General features: G+C 29.6%; 1 protein-coding gene across 3 annotated transcripts in view; it reads right to left on the reverse strand.

The window, feature by feature from the left end:
• Positions 1-711: 711 nt before the first annotated feature.
• LOC118192130 (nuclear transcription factor Y subunit gamma-like) overlaps positions 712-18,035 on the reverse strand; it is a 64,120-nt gene continuing 46,796 nt past the window's right edge. The window contains exons 7-11 of one of the 3 annotated variants that reach the window (XM_035363031.2): positions 15,423-15,503; positions 13,230-13,352; positions 12,976-13,107; positions 10,301-10,354; positions 712-982 (exon numbers count right to left, since the gene is read on the reverse strand). In XM_035363031.2, coding sequence (XP_035218922.1) covers positions 815-982; positions 10,301-10,354; positions 12,976-13,107; positions 13,230-13,352; positions 15,423-15,503 — 558 coding nt within the window. In that variant the 3' untranslated portion in view covers positions 712-814. Of the gene's footprint in view, positions 983-10,300; positions 10,355-12,915; positions 13,108-13,229; positions 13,353-15,422; positions 15,504-18,035 lie in introns of all 3 variants that reach the window. The other 2 variants (XM_035363030.2, XM_035363032.2) reach the window with 2 other exon arrangements.

Genomic DNA, 18,035 nt, shown 5'->3' on the forward strand with positions numbered 1-18,035 from the left:
TTCTTTTATAGATATGTCAGAGTGCTGTTATATGTGTTACTTACACACTTTTGGCTGTGTTCCAGCACTAGCTTCGAATTCAAATGTAATGTAACGACTGCTAGTGCTTTTCTATTTTGGTGAATGTAATTTTTTTCCTTACACTTTCTTTTTGCCATTGCCCATCAGGTGCTTTTCAGCCTGTTGGATCCCACTGATGGAATAAATAAAATAAAATAAAAAATAGAGCTTAGTGCTATATAAAGTGAGGAACACAAAAGGAGGACCACAGCAAGAAAAGAAAATGCATGGTGATTGTAATTCATTAATGAATTTATGTTATTATAAATCATAATAATATTAATCTTTAAGGATTGTATTAAAACAAATACATAACAGAAATATATTAGTGAGTTGCATAAAATTGCTTTGGGGGCTGCAGGTCACCAGTATGAGACCAGTGAAGTAATGACTTGTGAATGATATTAAGTATCATTATTAGAATTTCCTATGCATTTTATGTATCAGTGATTCTTAAACTGCTTTGAGAATGTCTCCCACTCACCCTTTAAAAGAACTAATAGTTTATTATTTAATTTCACATGAAAATATGATATAAGTTTATGATTAAGAGTTACTGAATTAAAAAAAATCAGAAGCACTTTTCCAGATAGTAGAGTAAATGTGTAATAATTGTGAACTTATGTTTTCATTTTTATAATTACAACACAGTTATAAAATCACTTTTATTGACTAAAAAGTTTTTGGTACAGAAAATTCACATATTATGTACAGGAACACTTGTCAGTGGACAATTATTTTGTATACTTTTGACCTATGACTGTTGCTGTTCTTCATCTGTAGAAGAATGCTGGTCAGTAGTAACTGCTTGAATTTGAACTGTTGCTGTTCCCCCTCCAGGTGCCTGTGTGAGGAATACAGGTGTAGCAGTTGTAGCAACTTGTCCAGATGGTTGAGCTACTTGTTGTATCTGATATACAGTCTAAAATTATACAAAATTTATCAACCAGTTTTTTCAAAAAAAAAAAAAAAAAAAAAAGTATTTTTACATGTACATGTAATATAAAAAATGTAAAAAGTTATGTGTTTTAAAAAGTAAAAGTTTTTTTTTTTCTGCAGCTGAATACCATCTTCTAACATGTTCAGCCAGAAATATATTGTTGCAGTTTTTAATGAGTTATTTAATTAAATACTGCTCAAACCATATATGCACCCCTTAATCAACTATTAAATAAAATAAAACAAGTTTTATTGTAAAGCATCCAGCCCTAATTAACAGAAAAGATGCCATTCTACAGCATAGCAATGCAAGACTGCAATCTGAAAAACAGACTTTGGATGGAAGGTATTACCTTACCTATCTAATTTGCCCAACATCACACTGTCTGATTACCACTTATTCAGGTTGTTGCGTCTCTTCTCAACACATTGCCAACCGGTAGCCTATTAATCGGCTTTTTATTGCCAACGTCTACCGACTGATAGCCTATTAATCGGATTTTCATCACCAACGTTTACCGACCGATCGGCTTTTTTTTGGCAACGCCTATCGACCAATAGCCTATTAATCGCTTTTTTCTTGGGGCTACCTAAACATAGCCTATCAATCGGTAGCCATGGCGATAAACAATTGCCAAATGCTATATCATCTGCATTTTATTATTAGTATTGAGGTTCACTGCTCAAAAAAAAAAAAAAAAAAAAAAAAAAAGGGGGGGGGCAGTGCTATATCTTCTGTTCTACTGGGCCGATTGACAAAATTCAACCTGCGTTTTTCATGTCTCGAAAGCGCGACTTAGGATATATATTAGATTTATATATAGCACTATTCTAACATAGGTATTTTGACACAAAATCGGACTTTTTCTGAAATAACATACCAATTTTTTTCCATATTTTGATTCTACGACTCAAATTATGCCAGAATACCAAGTTTTGTAAAAATTGAACGAGTAGTTTTTAAAATATTAGCTCTCAAAATTTTAGCTCCTCAATGTTAATTGAATTTGGTAAATATTTATTAATATATCTTTTTTTATTAAACTTTTATTAGTATTTTTCCTTTCACATTTTGAAATTTAGGTTCATTCCAAATAAAGTTTACCCATTTTTTGTGTTTTATTTTTTAAATTCCTATTTTTAAATAATTTTTATAAATTTTTCAAAAAGATTTTTGAATTATAACCTATAAAAATTTTACCATTATCTTAAAGTAGGTGTATTTTTAAGAATATCTGCAAAAAATTAGACTTTTTTTATTCAAAATTTTCTAAGATATTCACGAATTTACATATTTTCGCGTTTTGAAATTTGGCATCTTTTTTTTGGGCGATAATAACGCCAAATGTGGTTTATGGATTTTTGTTACAGTGAATTGCCACAGCTATTTTTAACCTTAAATTTCAAGTAAAATTTCATAGAGAATTAATTATATGAATTTTTTCCCCTCAATGATGCGTAATAAATATTTATTAATACTATATGAAAAGCTATTTTTTAAATTATAGATGATATTATTCAAATTTTTAACTATTTCTTTAAATTTCTCTATTTCTTCCTTTAAAAAAAAAAAAAAAAAATAAGAGTAAATTTTTACCTTCGGCGTTTTATCGTCTGCTACTTTACTTCGTTTAAATCGAATTGTCTAAAACTGAGAATTTTTGTTTGATGTTTATTTGAATTTTATGAAAATATTTTATGACATTAACTGCATAATTTATTTCTAAACAAACTGTTGCTTATGAAGTGGCTGATACTATCATCCATATTTTCAAAGCACAGTATATTTTTATAGAAACATAAGACTTAGAATAATCATATTTATAAAAGTCCAATTGTGATATAAACATACAACCCTCTAGAGACTGAATTAATGGAAGTTCAATGGTTATGTAGAAATGATCTGAATATGTAGAATGAAGCTACTTAATGGCTGGATAAGTCAGTAGGTTCTGTAGACAAGTAAGAATAATTGTATAAACAACACCCAACATTCTGGATTCAATTAACAATGAGGATACAATGTTTATTAAATGAATTTAAGAAGTTTTAAAACAGAAAATATCAACTCATTTTTTATCCTAAAATGTATTTTTGTGCGTAGCGTATTTTCATTATATCCTTAAAATTCTAATTTAGAATGTAATTGTCAAGAACTGAATCATAATCATCAGTAATATAATAAGTAATTATTACAGTTATTAATAAATCCTTTTTATAAAGAAATTGCAAATATTTCAAAAAACTTTCTGTCTGAATGCAAATACTTTTCTATGCAAATATTTTTAATTTTATATTAATCAAGATTGCACACGATATTATTTATTTACACTTCAATTCTTACCGTCAGCTCTAGTAAAAGTTACAAATCAATTCTATTTAATTAAGGAATGCTCATCTAAGTTTAGAAACAGCGTACCGTAACAGCAATTCAATTATTGGCGCCGTTTCTTTCATGTTACTCCTGATTGGCAAGTTACATGATTTTTAATGAGTATTCGGGTTAGTAACTTCACTTGAAATCACGCTTAAACTAGGTTAGTTGGTTATTTGAACATAGAAAGAACATGGAAGCTATTTGGTTAAGATGCTTTCATAGAGAACCTTTGTAAAGAGAACCTAGAAAACTACGAAAACCAACCATGCAGCCTTGGTTAGACTTCGCAACAAACAATAAGTATTTAACAATCTTCAAATGCTAGGCAACTGGTGAGGCTCCAATTAAATCTCCAATTTAATATTTTATTTGTAAATATTTAAAATATTGTATTCTTAGACACAAAAAGCAGAATTTAAGTTTTCTTAACTCATTAGTAAACTAGTAACTCGTAATTTAATATTTTATTTGTAAATATTTAAAATATTGTATTCTTAGACACAAAAAGCAGAATTTAAGTTTTCTTAACTCATTAGTAAACTAGTAACTCGTTAGTAAAGCCGTAGTGCAAATGAATATTCAATTTCTTTTGCAGTGATTGTATTCACTTAATATTCTTGGAATATGAGCTAAAGAAGGAACGTTCTCGGAAGATTAAAGAAGTGTTTAAATCCAGTGCTATTAGGTTTGTCTTACAAGCTCAGGATCAAAACGATTCTGCAATTGCTCGAGTAGTTGACTTGTAAAACTAATGGCTAAATGTGACTAAATGGCTGTGAATTAAGCAGATGACTTTTAATCTTACGTTTTCAGTCAGAAAACATATTCCAAATGTTTTGTATTGCATGACAATGCATCTTTTCATTTTGGAGAACCGCTTGTGTTCCGAAAATAAGTATGTGTACTCAATCGTCCTGCATGTTCATCAAATTTGTGTTCTTGTGATTTTTTTCCTTTCCCAAAAACTAATGTTGCCTCTCAAAGGAAAGTTTTTTAACACTGAAGAGACAAAAGGACATCTACTTTTAGAGGCATGTCAAAAACAGATCTCTACAAGCCTTCTCTTCTATTACATGTTGTGCAGTCAGACAAAAAGTTGCATCAGCATAAATTCTATAATCTATTTTTATTACACTCTGATTACTTTATTAACATACAGTGAATATTTACTAAATCTTTTACTTCAGCTTAAGTAATTCATAATTTTTGATGGAATTGTTGTCGGAACTAGGACTTAGAAGATAAGTCAAGTTAAATAATTCGATAACCCAATAAATTCATGGTCGAAGTTTCAATATTTTATTTTTGGTTAAAGTGTTAAGAAAGCTTCAAAATTTCTAAGAAGTCAAAAATGGAATTTCCAAATCATCTTTTATTTATCAAAAACCATCTTTATTTTACAGATCTGGAATTGAAAATTTGTCCACTAAGGATGATTATATTACTGACCTAATATGAAAATGCATTATAAAATTATTTGTTTTAATTTGAATGACATTACTTTCTGCCCCCCTTACATTTTTAACATAACTAATGCTTCAACTCTTAAACATTTTGCGAATATTATTGCTGAAGTACAAAGCACAAAATTTGGATGTCTAATATTCAGAATACCAGAGGGGGAAAAAAAAAACCCACCTCTTTCCTACAAAATTTAGGCATGGAGAATACAATACCTAACTAAAACAAGCAGAAGTGTCATAAATGTGATTTTTTTCCTGACTAACTGAGATTCCTACACATCACTTTCAAAATCACTCCAGCTAGTGAATTGCAGGGCGCCCAACAACAAGTTGACATAGTGATGTTGGCCACAATCGCACTTTCAGGCCTTAAATGGCTATGAAGCAATTAGCATTTTTTTCTCTGACCTAAATAATAAGCAAAGTCTCAATGTTGCCATGTCTATATGTTATCTTGCTAGATTTAAATTGATAATCTAAAATATGAAAATTTCCAGAGTCTGGAATTGCTGAAGTCTTAATAATTCTGGATTTCAGTCTTCGTATTATATCATATGCTATACTTAGCACAGAATAGCATCTATAGCAAAGAATACACATAAAGTAGAGGTTTAATACATAGTAGCAGTCAAATATGATGATTAATTGGTATTACAGCTAGCTACTGGAAAACTATGAATAGCCTGTATGTCAAATATGTATTTAATGCAATGCAAGTGAGAAAAACTTTCAACAAAGAATATGCAATCAGAAAAAATTATTACCATAAAATAGAGTACAAAACACATTTTTTCAACAAAATTTTAATATTTTTGAGCGATATAGGCTCTAAAATTAAACACACAATTTTGTTTTATTTTTAAGAGCTAAAACTGGTCAATAACATCTGTAACATATTTTTAACTAAAATTAAGCTATTACTTATTTAATTAATATAAAATTAACAAATAAAAGGCCTCTTGTAATGTGTTATCTTTTAATGTTATTTAATTTAAGTACATAAATAAACTAATGAGCTAATTTTACAAGCCAAAAATGGGGAAAAGTGATCCTGGAAACAGAAAGCCACACAAGCAGAATTCCACTCTACTTAAAACCTAATTTTTTTTTTTTTAAAATAAAATTCTAGGTACTTGTTCCTCCATCTGCAAAGTGTAATACAGTCAAACCTTTCACAGCAACCAGCATTTCTTAAAACATATGAAATACATCTAGACAATACTGCTTATTTGGTTATAAGGTGACAGAAGTTAAAACAGATTTTTTTATATTCAAAATTCAATACAGGCATCCATAGCACTGATGCAATTATCACATGGGACAGAAGTTTTTATACACATCCTTGTCATACATTTATAGCATCCATCCTTGTAAGCAAAGCTTTCTTTACAAAAAAATTGACCATCCTCCACAATACTGCCAGGGTGTATATACAGACATATCTTTTGGAATTTCTGGTGGAAAGATTGTCAGCATTTGATCACATTCCCAACAAGTATCATTGTTTTCACCAAATTATAATAAAAATGCTTTGCTGACCCCCCCCCCAAAGCTTACACAAACAATAACTGCATTTCTCAATGAACTGACAATAACTAGTTCCCAGTATCATAATTGCTTGTTTGGATTAATAGCCCAATATATCTACTTGGAAAAAAAAAAAAAAAAAAAAAATTCTTCAATTAACTTTTTTCTTTCCTTTTTTAATAACAAACAGGTACTACTTTTTGGATATGCTGTGCAAAACATCAGTACTAAAAATTTAAGGCAACAGTTAGATGACCCAAACTGTCTTCAATTAGGCATTTTAGACAGGTTTCAGTATACAACACAAAATTTAAACTTCGAAGTTCCAATTAGCTGGAATGATTTATAATCTAGACCACCCACAAAATGATTCAAGAAATTTTCTTTTCCTCAAAAAATGTAAAACAAAGAATCTAGTATTAAAAAAAAAAAAAAAAAAAAACATTTGCTGACCAGTGAAGCACATTTTCGCCTTTGAGTAATTTAGGAGGAGCACACATAATTCTGTAGACAATAAGCAAAACCCAAAAACATATTTATCAAAGTGGAATGAATTTTCTGGTTTCCTTCTATTAGTGCAGCAGGGAAGAAAAAAGAAAGATCTCAATGAACTTAAAAAACTGAGCTAGCATTGAAAACTGCATTCTTCTTTAATAACTTTCTGATCCAGCTTGTTATTTTGTTTGATCTCTTATCAGTGTCTTTTATTCAGCCTGTTACCACAGATAAAATTCGAGGTTACGGTTTGTCTTAAAGAGTTTCTAATTCTGAACCTACTTCAAGGTCTGCAAAAGTGAAATCATGTTTTGATGCCAGTCATTTGAAAAGGTTACTGAAGAATGGCTAAAGGTATATTTGTAGCAAAATTATGCAAGATGTATGGTATTAGAAAGTCAACAATATATAGCATAAAGAAAGAGAAAATGAACTTTTTGCAGATTCTGAAACTTCACTTGTAATGAATAACAGAAAAATCCTTTGCTATGCTAAATGTGACAGTCACAACCAAGTTATGTTTGAATGGGTGAGCTAAATTGCAGTGAGAAAGGACCATTGATAAATCCAGTGTTAATGGCTCACTTTGTCAGGAAATGGAACTAAATACACATGTATTTGATAAATTAGTTAATCTAATATAAAAATCAGAGCCAAAAAACCTTCAGCTGATACCAACGCAACTCAACAAATTATAGATAAATTCATCAAACTTTATAACAGTGAAAAGTTATACATAGAATAAACTTATAATGCTGATGTCAACTTATACCCTACAATATGTAGACACATCTGCTAAACCGCCTGCTATCAAAAATTCAAAAGCAGGGCTATGGAATTTGGCTTATGCAAATGCTGTAGGAACACACAAAATCAAAACTTTTTGTAGTTTGAAAAAATTCACAATCTCAGACACTTAAAGAAGTAAAGATCTTCCCTCTCATCTGCTGTCCAAATAAACAAGTGTGGATGACACAAGTATTAACGATTGGTTGATTTGAGAATCATTTCATACCCAAAGCTCAGCAAAATTTTAAATCAGCTTACTGACAGCATGATGCAAAAAATTGTCTTGGTTATAGATAACTGTTAGTATTATTGAAGTAAAATATAATGTCTATGCCCTACTTTTTTCTGCAAATGGTACATGCATCATTTAGCCAATGGATACAGCAATTCTACATATCTTGAAATGCAGAGATATAAAGTAGCTTTTTCAAAATCAATGTTCTATTTTCAAAAGGTTACAAATTTTTTAATGGTCTCATTCAAGAATTGATGAAATATTTCAAAATAATATCTGCTGTGTGGAGCACTGCAAGGTCATGGGAGGACATGTCTGTAGATATGCTAAAAAATGCTTAGTGTAATTTATAATGATAGCTGTAAATTCGAGAGTTTTTCAAATATCACAAATGAAAGGCTAAGACATAGTCTTTTAGTTCTGGCTATCCTGCTTAAGATGAGGAATGCTCTTGTGGAGGACTTTCTGAGGGAAATTGGCTTGTGTTCATGTTAACATGTGGAAAACCATTCAGCCAGCCTAAGGCTTGGGAATGAACCCAAGGCAGATTGCACTACCTGTATTCAGCAGTCTTAACCCGTTCAATATGGGCGTGTCATATATGCATTAGCAGCAAACATTATCTCATGGCCGGGTGCGTTATATTTGAATCACCATTTAATTCACTCTATGGCCCGACATACCACATTTGACCTTTTAGATAGAACATTTAATTAGTATTTTTTATTGCGGCTAGATATAGCAGTATGTCTGTTATAGTGAAATATATCGAAAGTTAAGTATGTTTACCTTCATTCTTATGCAATGTTTTTCATTTTTGGTATTTTGTTTTGGAATGAGAGTGAGATTCGTGGGTGGGTGTTGAGCAATGTAATGTCTCTTTAACTGGGGCATTTGATATAAACAAATGCACCTTCCTGGCTGCATTGAGGTACTTTTTATTTTTATTTTTGCGATATACTGGAATAGATGTTCCATCATTAGAGATTTTTTTTTTATTACTCTTAGATTTTTCTGACAGTGAAATGAATATTTTGTATCCTCAGAATGGCAAACAGAACCTAGAATATACACAAATGCTAATTCGTTAGTGTTGAGCGATATAATGACTTTTATTGCATCATTTTATATAAACAAATGAACATGTTCTCAATGCTCTGGAATACTTTTTAATTTAATTTATTAATTTTTCTTATTTTTTTATCCCGTTATAGTGGAGTAGATGTTCTATCATTAGAGACTTTTTTATTTTGAGTTTTCCCGCATTGAGAGGAATATTTTGTAGTGCTTAGCGAATTTTTTTTTATTAATGGCAAGATGAAAGCACTCTCTAACCCTAGGAGAACATACACAAATGGTCAAATTTGCTGAGTAAACTAGCAGCAGATATTCTATTCCTGTGACATATGCAATGTTGGACTTGGACTTTACGTACACCCATGTTTCAAAGAATATCATACACTTTGAAATATTGCTTCTTTTCATTGTTTGCACATTGAATTTTTATGAAAGACAGTTTTAAAATTTTAATTCTGTGTTGTGTTAAATAAAATCTGCGATTGTTTGGATATTTTTCCATATATATTTATTTGTGGGATAAGGGGAAAATTATATTTTTCTAAAATGTGTATTTTATTAAATTTTTAAGGAAAATATAATAATAAAGCTTTAAAATTAATTCTGAAAACTACCTGAATGTTCTTCTCGTAATGCACCAAAAATTGGAACAATTGGATGAAAAATTTAATTTATACGATTTTTTTTTTCTCTAAAGTTAGGCTTAGTAGCGCGAATTGCCCATCCCCACAAGATGATGCATCTGGTTAACGTGCCATTCCAAGACAGCGCTTCAGTAACAGAGATGCCCGTCATGAATGGGTTAACCACTCAGCACTGTTGGGTCCACTCATGTTGAAAGAATTTTTTTTTTTTTTTTTTAAATAAATGTTAACACTAAAGCTTTCTCCTTTTCTTTCTTTTTTTTTTTGGGGGGGGGTGTAAATTTTGTTTTTTTAAAGTAAGAAATGCTCTTTATTTTACAAACAACCATGCCCTATTTTTAATTTCATTATTTCTGTATGTCATCTTACTATATTTAAACTGATGATCTAAAATTCAGAAGTTTTTGAAATCAGAAAAATCTTATGAAGTAATAATCACCATAATATGAATGGCGAAAAAAATTTAGTTCTGGACCATTTTTCAGATCATGCTAAATGGGAGATGTTCCTTTTTATCCTTAAAAATTAATTATGAACTACAATATATAGATACTACTAACATATTAAAAAAAATCAGGATTTTTAAATAATGCTAAGGCATACAGAAAAATATGCCAAGTTTAGTATTTTAATCATTCCAGGCATTTTTAAACCATTGATATCTATGTAAGAGATGTTAAATAGCAAAACCAACCTGTGCTTGTTGCTGCTGTGTTAGATGTTGGTTAGCTTGTTGAAACACAGTCCCCTGATGGGAAAACAAAATAATAATAAGCATGCAAAGGTATAATTTAAATATGCGGATAATAAATTATATATTAAAGCTAATAAATAGGTTATAAAAGTTTAAAAAATTTTTAAATATTTTGCTTATTCTTCTAAATGAAAATATCCAGGCAAAATTCAATTTTTAGTTTGTCATGCTTTATAAAAGATGCAAAGGCAATACAAAAAGGACAGGGAAAATATCTGCAAAGAAATGTTATACATTAAAATGATTAAAAGTTAAAAATATGGCAGATCTCCTGCCCCTTCTATAAAACAGATATAGAACTACAATGACAAATTTTTCAAGAATTACATTTATTAGTTTGCATGAAAATGCATGCAGTTACAGTTATTTTAGAGAAATAAGCAGATAGAAATAAAATGCCAGAAACTCATCTTGCATTATTAAAATATAAAATTTTTGCTGTTTTTATAAATGAAGTTTACTATGCTTAAAATATGATATTTTCAAACATCTGTGCTCTCCTTGCTTTAAATTTCTTATTATTTAACATAAAAGATATATGATTTAATATATTATTTAAAAAGTATGTATTTATAATTTACAAAAAGTAAACATCATGAAATTAACTGTTGCTTTGTGAATGTAGCATAATTCTCATATCATATCTAAATATTTGAGAACATTGACTTTATATTGTCAGCAATTCAACTTGTTTTGCATGCAAATTTATACTTACCTCATTGTTTTATCACAAATACTATCAGAAATTAGAATAAATTGTTTAGGATTTATACTAACCCTTGATAGTATGCATAGAAGGATTACGATATGTAGTAAGTATTAGGATTCCTATGATTTGCTAACATCAGTCTTACTGTTATTATATAATGTTATTTTAATGGCTGCAATTTGTAAACATATTTCTAATTTTCAATTTGTTTAATTTTCTATCTTTCTCGTCTTACATTTACAAGAATTAAGGCATACCATCTACAGAATTTTAACATTTAAATCACCCGAAATCCACTCAAAAACTTCTTATTTTCAATGTGACAACAGTATGAACTGTATTCAGTTCCAAATTGACTTAATGCTTTCAGTCATTTTGTTGCCATTAAAAAATTTCAAAAATGCCTACAGTGAAAATATACTGAATAGACAGAAATTAATGAGAATAAAACTTATTATAAGCTCTGTGAGATTTATTTGACTCTAAAAACCCACAAAAATTATAACCCTCCAAGCGGCCAAGGATTTTGTCCTGAAACCCTAAAATTCCCCCCAAAGGCCACAAATAGTGCTATTTTTTTATTATAATTTCAAAATGACCCTCTCATTCTGTACCTTGATTCCTTTTCTTCCAATGTACATCTTATATTAATTATTGAGACATAGTCCAAGAATCATGTCTGTGTACTTAAAAGGATAATGACAAATATTTTTGAAAGTAATGTTGCATTTTGGCTTTGCACTTGGTTAAAGAATTCTTGCTTGAAAAGAAAATACATAAGGCATATTTTAGTATCAATCAGAATCAAGCATTGCAATGAGAGAAATATTTATATTTCTCTTATTAATATTCATATTTCTCTCATTGTTAAATATTTATATTTCATAATAATTTATTTTAAATATTTTTTATAAGTCTCACACAGCAATTTTTGTTTAAAAAATCTAGAACAAGAAATACCACTCATGAATAATGAATGATACTTTGATATTTGAATGATATTTTGATGAATATTAATGAAGCTTAAATTGAAATGATGGTGACAACATATAATTTTATTTCTAAGTTAAATTTTTTTCAGGATAATAATTGCTTAGATATGTTTTGTTAAAACTGACAATAAAGTCTAATTTATTTTAAAATTTTCTAAGATTCCACAAGGAACATTTCATTTTAATACAGCTAAAGTTTATAGTTACTAATAAGTTTTGTATGTTTAATAATTTTTTTTTAAACTGATTGGATTTCTTTTTTTTTTTTTTTTTTTTCTTCTGATGCATACTGGTCTAGATTAATTCATTTGAAATGATAAATTTATTTATAAAATTATAAAGTATTTCATATTTTTATATGACATGTCTATTTTTTAAAAATATAATATTAGATATTTTACAGTAGACTGCCAGTCTGATTAAAAAAATAGTCTCTAGTACATAATATATAAATTGTTATTAAATGTCTCAATTGTAATAACTTGCAAAGCAGATATTAACATAAAAATAATTTAAACAAATGCGTTGTTATTAATGGCAGCTTTTTAAAAATAATAATAACAAAGAAAGGAAAGATGCAAATATACTTACAAATGCTAAGGTCACAATGGTAGGGATTAATTACATAATGATAAAACTAATGACTAAAATCATTTCATATGCAGATCAAACTAGATATTTATTTATAAAAGGTTCAAAATTGCTTTACCAAAGGTCTGATATGCCAGTCCTGGTTCTGCAATATGTTAAAAGAGAACAGGCAAACAACTAATTTTTATACTTTGTTTAGAGGTCTTTGAAATTGTTTCAACTCATTATTTAATAATAACAACTTTGGGTGTCTTCGAACTCACCTGGTTAAACTCTTGGGGTTCATGTGAACTAACCCCATTCCATACGTTCTCAGCACTCACCTGAGTTGCAGTCTGTTGAACTTGAGCTGCATTTTGCTGTACAGGTGCAGCATGAATAATGATAGGTTGGTTAGTATTCTGTCCTTGCATCTGCATACGTATCAGTTGTAGTTGATTTTGATTTAACTGGAGCTACACAAAAAGGAAATTATACAGCACCTGCATTACATATATATATATATATATACATATATAAGAATTAAATTAAAAAAATGCTTTTATGTAAACTAAAGCTGATTAAAGACTATATTTACTGGTATTTGCTGTATTTCACCATTGCTGTTCAGAAATTGGTGAACAATTTGGATACCACCAGTTGCTTGATTAACTTGACCTGCCATTGGCTGCTGTAGTTGTAACACTTGCTGTGCTGAATTCTTTAATATAAGTTATAAATTATTATTTATTGAAATACAAATGCACATTTATACATTTTAAAATTATTCTAGAAATATATTTTTCATTCATACAATACAAGTAAGGATGCTTAGGTTGTTCATACCTTAATAACACTTGCATGTGTCAAAAAAGAACCAATGATAAAGTTATTTTATGCGATTAATTTCAATTACGATCATCTGCTCTACATTACTGTGACATATCACATATAATGGTAAAATGAAAACGAAATTTTCTCCCTTTCATTTGGTTACAATTGGTGTATTTATTATAATAAAGTTGGAATACACTTAAATTTGTGGTAAAAATTCTAAAATGCATATTACTGATGTTCATGCATTCAAGATGAATTTGAAAACTAACTGATAAACTTTTGATTCTAATGGTGGGGGGAGCTGGAATAGTAACTTTAACAGTTATAGTTTTTACTTGCTTAAGAAATTCACAAGGGGATGGGATTGAACAAAAGAAATTAAAATATCTTTGATATTGATATAAGAGAACATTTAAAAATATAAATAAAATGCTTATATAACCCCCCCAAACAATAAAGAAACAATGATACTAAGTGATTACATAATAAAGTAATAACATAGCAGCCGTAATATCACTTAAATTATTTAGCTGATGAATTAAATATTTAATCTGTGTTGATCATTGTTTGGTTTCCTTAATTTTCTATTAAATAACAGGAATCAAAGGTGATTCCTGTCATTTAGATCTTAAATTTTTAAAACTATTTTAGTTTTATTTATTTTCTTACTACCATTTGATATGTGTTTAAAATATGGCTTTTCCACACTTCCCTTTCCCCAAGAAAAAAGACCGCAGAATCTTTAAGCTAATGAAGATTTGAAAAAAGAAAGCTCATAATGAAGTATACAGAGATAAGTTTACTCAGAATATTTGATTCATACATTCAGTATTACATCATATCTTTTAGGTTTTGTTTGTTTTAGTTCATTATGGCAAAGCACACCAGGATTATCTGCCTAAGGGAAGAGATACCTTTGTTGAGGACTTTCTGAGGATAACTGGCTTGTTTACATGTCACACATGGGGAAAGCCACGAAAATGCCCATGCAGGTCAGCCTATTCGCCTGGAAGAAAATCCAGGTTGAAACTACCAGTGTTCAGCAAATTTAGTGTTTGACTGCTAGTGGGCCCTCATTTTGTTTAAGAGGTAAGCAGTGTGGAATCTCTGATAGCAAAATGGGATGTTTTATTTATAGTTGTTATGCACAAAAAATAATGTAACATTTCTATGAAAATAATGTAACAGTTATATGGTTGTAAATTTGTAAATGACACACAATAATAAATGCTACTGTTAAGATTCTGATCTTGATAGAACTTTTATATATTTGTCTGGTTTTTTACAGATCTCCCCATATTAATGTCAGGCGAACAGTTATTAGTATTTTTGCAGCATGAAGGCAAGCAAACATTTTCTAATTTCTTCTCATTTTATGGTTTCACAAAAAGTACTTAAGTAAGTAATATTATAGGTAACCTGTTTTCAAATATTATAGAAAAGTCAAAATCAGGACTCAAATTCTACAGGATGTTCTTGAAATATCAGTATTTAGAAATAAAGAAAAAGGAGCCTTGAGCAGACTGGGTAAATTTAATCCAAACTTACAGGAACAAGCCTAAAAGCAATCCTAAGGACAACTCAAGGCTGATCAAACAAACATATCATGAGAAACTGTTTCAAGTGCAGAATAAAAATTAGCACTGTATATGGATTTTTTAATCATTTGGAATTACCATGATAGCAGATCACTTTTGTTGTAAAAGAACTAAGAAAACCTTTCACAGTTGTATTATAGATCAGTAAAATATTGAATTATAGTTGACATAAAGCAAAAAATGAAAAATAAATTTAATGAAATTGATCAAGTTATATCAGATGAAAATAGCAACACACTTTCAGCTTTCATTACTTAAACTATAAAAATGGGAAGAAAATTATGGATTTTACATATTTGTATTCCAATTAGCTAGATATTTTAAATAACTCATTTTCAAAACTTTTAAATACTGACCTGTTGTGCATTTTGCACTTGTACTTGCTGAACTTGAACTTGAGCAGTCTGCGCCGTCTGTTGAGCATTATCAGTAGGTACCTATTAAAAAAAAGGGGGAGACTCTTCTATTAAATATGAAATATTTACATATAAGCATTATAACTTATAAAACTAAATAAATATAAATATCTTATTTCATGCATAAACAGAACTACAGCTGTAACTACTCACTCAACATTAAATACTGTAATTAACAAAATTAAGTATTCTGAAAGAATTAGACAAATAGGCTCAATCTATATAGAACAACTATGAATAAAAAATTGAAAATATTCTAAAAACAGAATTAATTTAGTAGACTTTTTTTCCAAAGAAATTTTATTTGGCTTAAAAAACAAAAAGAATTATGAAATGAACTTAAGTATAAAAGATTCTTTTACCAAAATTATTATTTATTCTTAATTGAAGTAATATAAATTGTCATTTTCAAATGGTATGCTGATGAGAAAGAAACTGCACTTTTTTAAAATTCTATAGCAATTGTTTAAATAAATTTAGAAATGCTTTTATATTTATTTAAATTGATATACAGAAGCAAGACAGATATTAAAATTTTCTGAAACCTAACCCTTCAAATAAGAATAAGAAACTTAATATTAAAATAATTAAATTATTAAAATTAATAATTGATTTATTATGTTTAATTAAATCACAGTTTGAAAGCTGTATTCATGAAAAACAAATTAAAAAATGAAGTTATTAAAATACATTTATAAATTAATATTAAAATTACACTTATAAATATATTTCATTTATATTTATTTAATAAGAAAATACAAATGAAATCTAGTAACTGGATAACATATTAAAATTCTTGAATTCTGAGGTTCATTTTCTCAGCACAACTTGAGGACAAAACAAAAATAAATAAATAAAAATAATTCAACAGAAAGGTCAAAATCTAAAGTTATTTAATATCCTGACATCATGACTACCAGTCAGACAGGGGAAAAATTATCCCCCCTATAAAATCTGGGAATGGAGAATGTCACAAATGGAGAATGTCTAAATAAAAAATAAGTCGGTGTATCATAAACACAATTTTTCTCCTGTCTAATTGAGACTCCTGCATGTTACTTCCCAACAACCCCTAACTATGGAAGTTGCACTGGAGCCTATAGTAATACAGTATAAAGTCTTGAATCCGGACATCCATAGTCTGGAATGATCTATAATCTGGACCTCAAAGCTATAAACTTTCTGTGCATAATACATTTACGCATGCATGCTTAATGTATAATGGACGGTATAAACTACGCTAAAGTTATCTAATTATCTATTTCAGTTCATGTTGCAGATTGCGCTGTTCCTTAATCTTCTAATTGGATCCGGCTTATTATTTTTTGCAGACTGTTAGAGCAATTTTATAAAAAGTAAGCTTGAACTTTCAATTATGTCAAAAAGAGTTTCCAATTCTGGAGCTGCCAAAGGATCTACAAATCGAAAGCATATTTTGATGTCCATTAAACAAAAAGTGGAATAATGGATAAAGGTATGAAGAAAGTGACAGAGAGGTGATTTGTTTCTCAAACCATTCCGAAATCTGTTAATCAATTTCAAGCTGCTCTGCTTGGGGGGGGGGGAGGTCGCGACACACAATGAACTGGAAGTTGATCTGTCAGCACTATCCTCATCTTCAAGGCAGATGTTTTTATTTGATTCGGCTTATACGAGGCGTATTCGGAAACTAAGTACCGTTTTGAAAAAAAAAAAAAAAAAAATAGTAGAACAATTTTTTTGAATCCAATTTTATTTTTACATGAAAATACATGTCTTAAACTATTTTTCAACATAGTTTCCACCAATGATCAAACACTTGTCATAGTGGATGACCAGTTTTTGTATACCATCATCAAAGAAACTTCCCGCCAGTTTCGATAACCACGACTCCACAGCATTTTTCAACGTTTGCGATAATTCAAGCGGTCAGACACAATTTTGAACAAAACAGTACGTGAAATTTGTGGAAATGCCTGTAAAAGAGTTGTCATCGTGAAGCGTCTGTTCTCATGAATTGCTTCATCAACTTTCCTTACCAAATCATTGGTGACAACAGAAGGCCGACCACTCCGAGCCTCGGCGTGGACATTTGTTCGACCTGCATTAAACATTCTTACCCACTTTTTCAACATTCCATCACTTATTGCGTATTCACCGTAAACTTCTGTCACTTGACGATAAATTTTGGCCGGTTTAACATTCCTCGCATTCAAAAATTTAATCATGGCACGAATCTCACAGTCAGCGAGAGAACTAATTGTCTTAAACATTTTGAATGTGCACAGCAAACTGAAAACACAACATAGAGCAACCAAAATGGCGACAATTGAAAGTCAGTGAGCACTAGTGTGCATGTGCGGGACGCCTAACACTGCGCTGCGACGAGGCTAGAATGAAACAGTACTCAGTTTCCGAATACGCTACGTAATTCCTTACTAAATGTAGTGTTTCATCTCGATGTACTCCAATATGATTTAAATCAATTTCCTCGTCATTATAAATATAACGAGTACACATCAAATAGTTTTCTGGTTGCAATTTTCTAATTTCGACTATGTGTAATGTATGCTT

Source organism: Stegodyphus dumicola, chromosome 12, assembly GCF_044657685.1.
Source record: "Stegodyphus dumicola isolate Sdum_Otavi_A_Nest chromosome 12, ASM4465768v1".
Lineage (NCBI taxonomy): Eukaryota > Metazoa > Arthropoda > Arachnida > Araneae > Eresidae > Stegodyphus > Stegodyphus dumicola.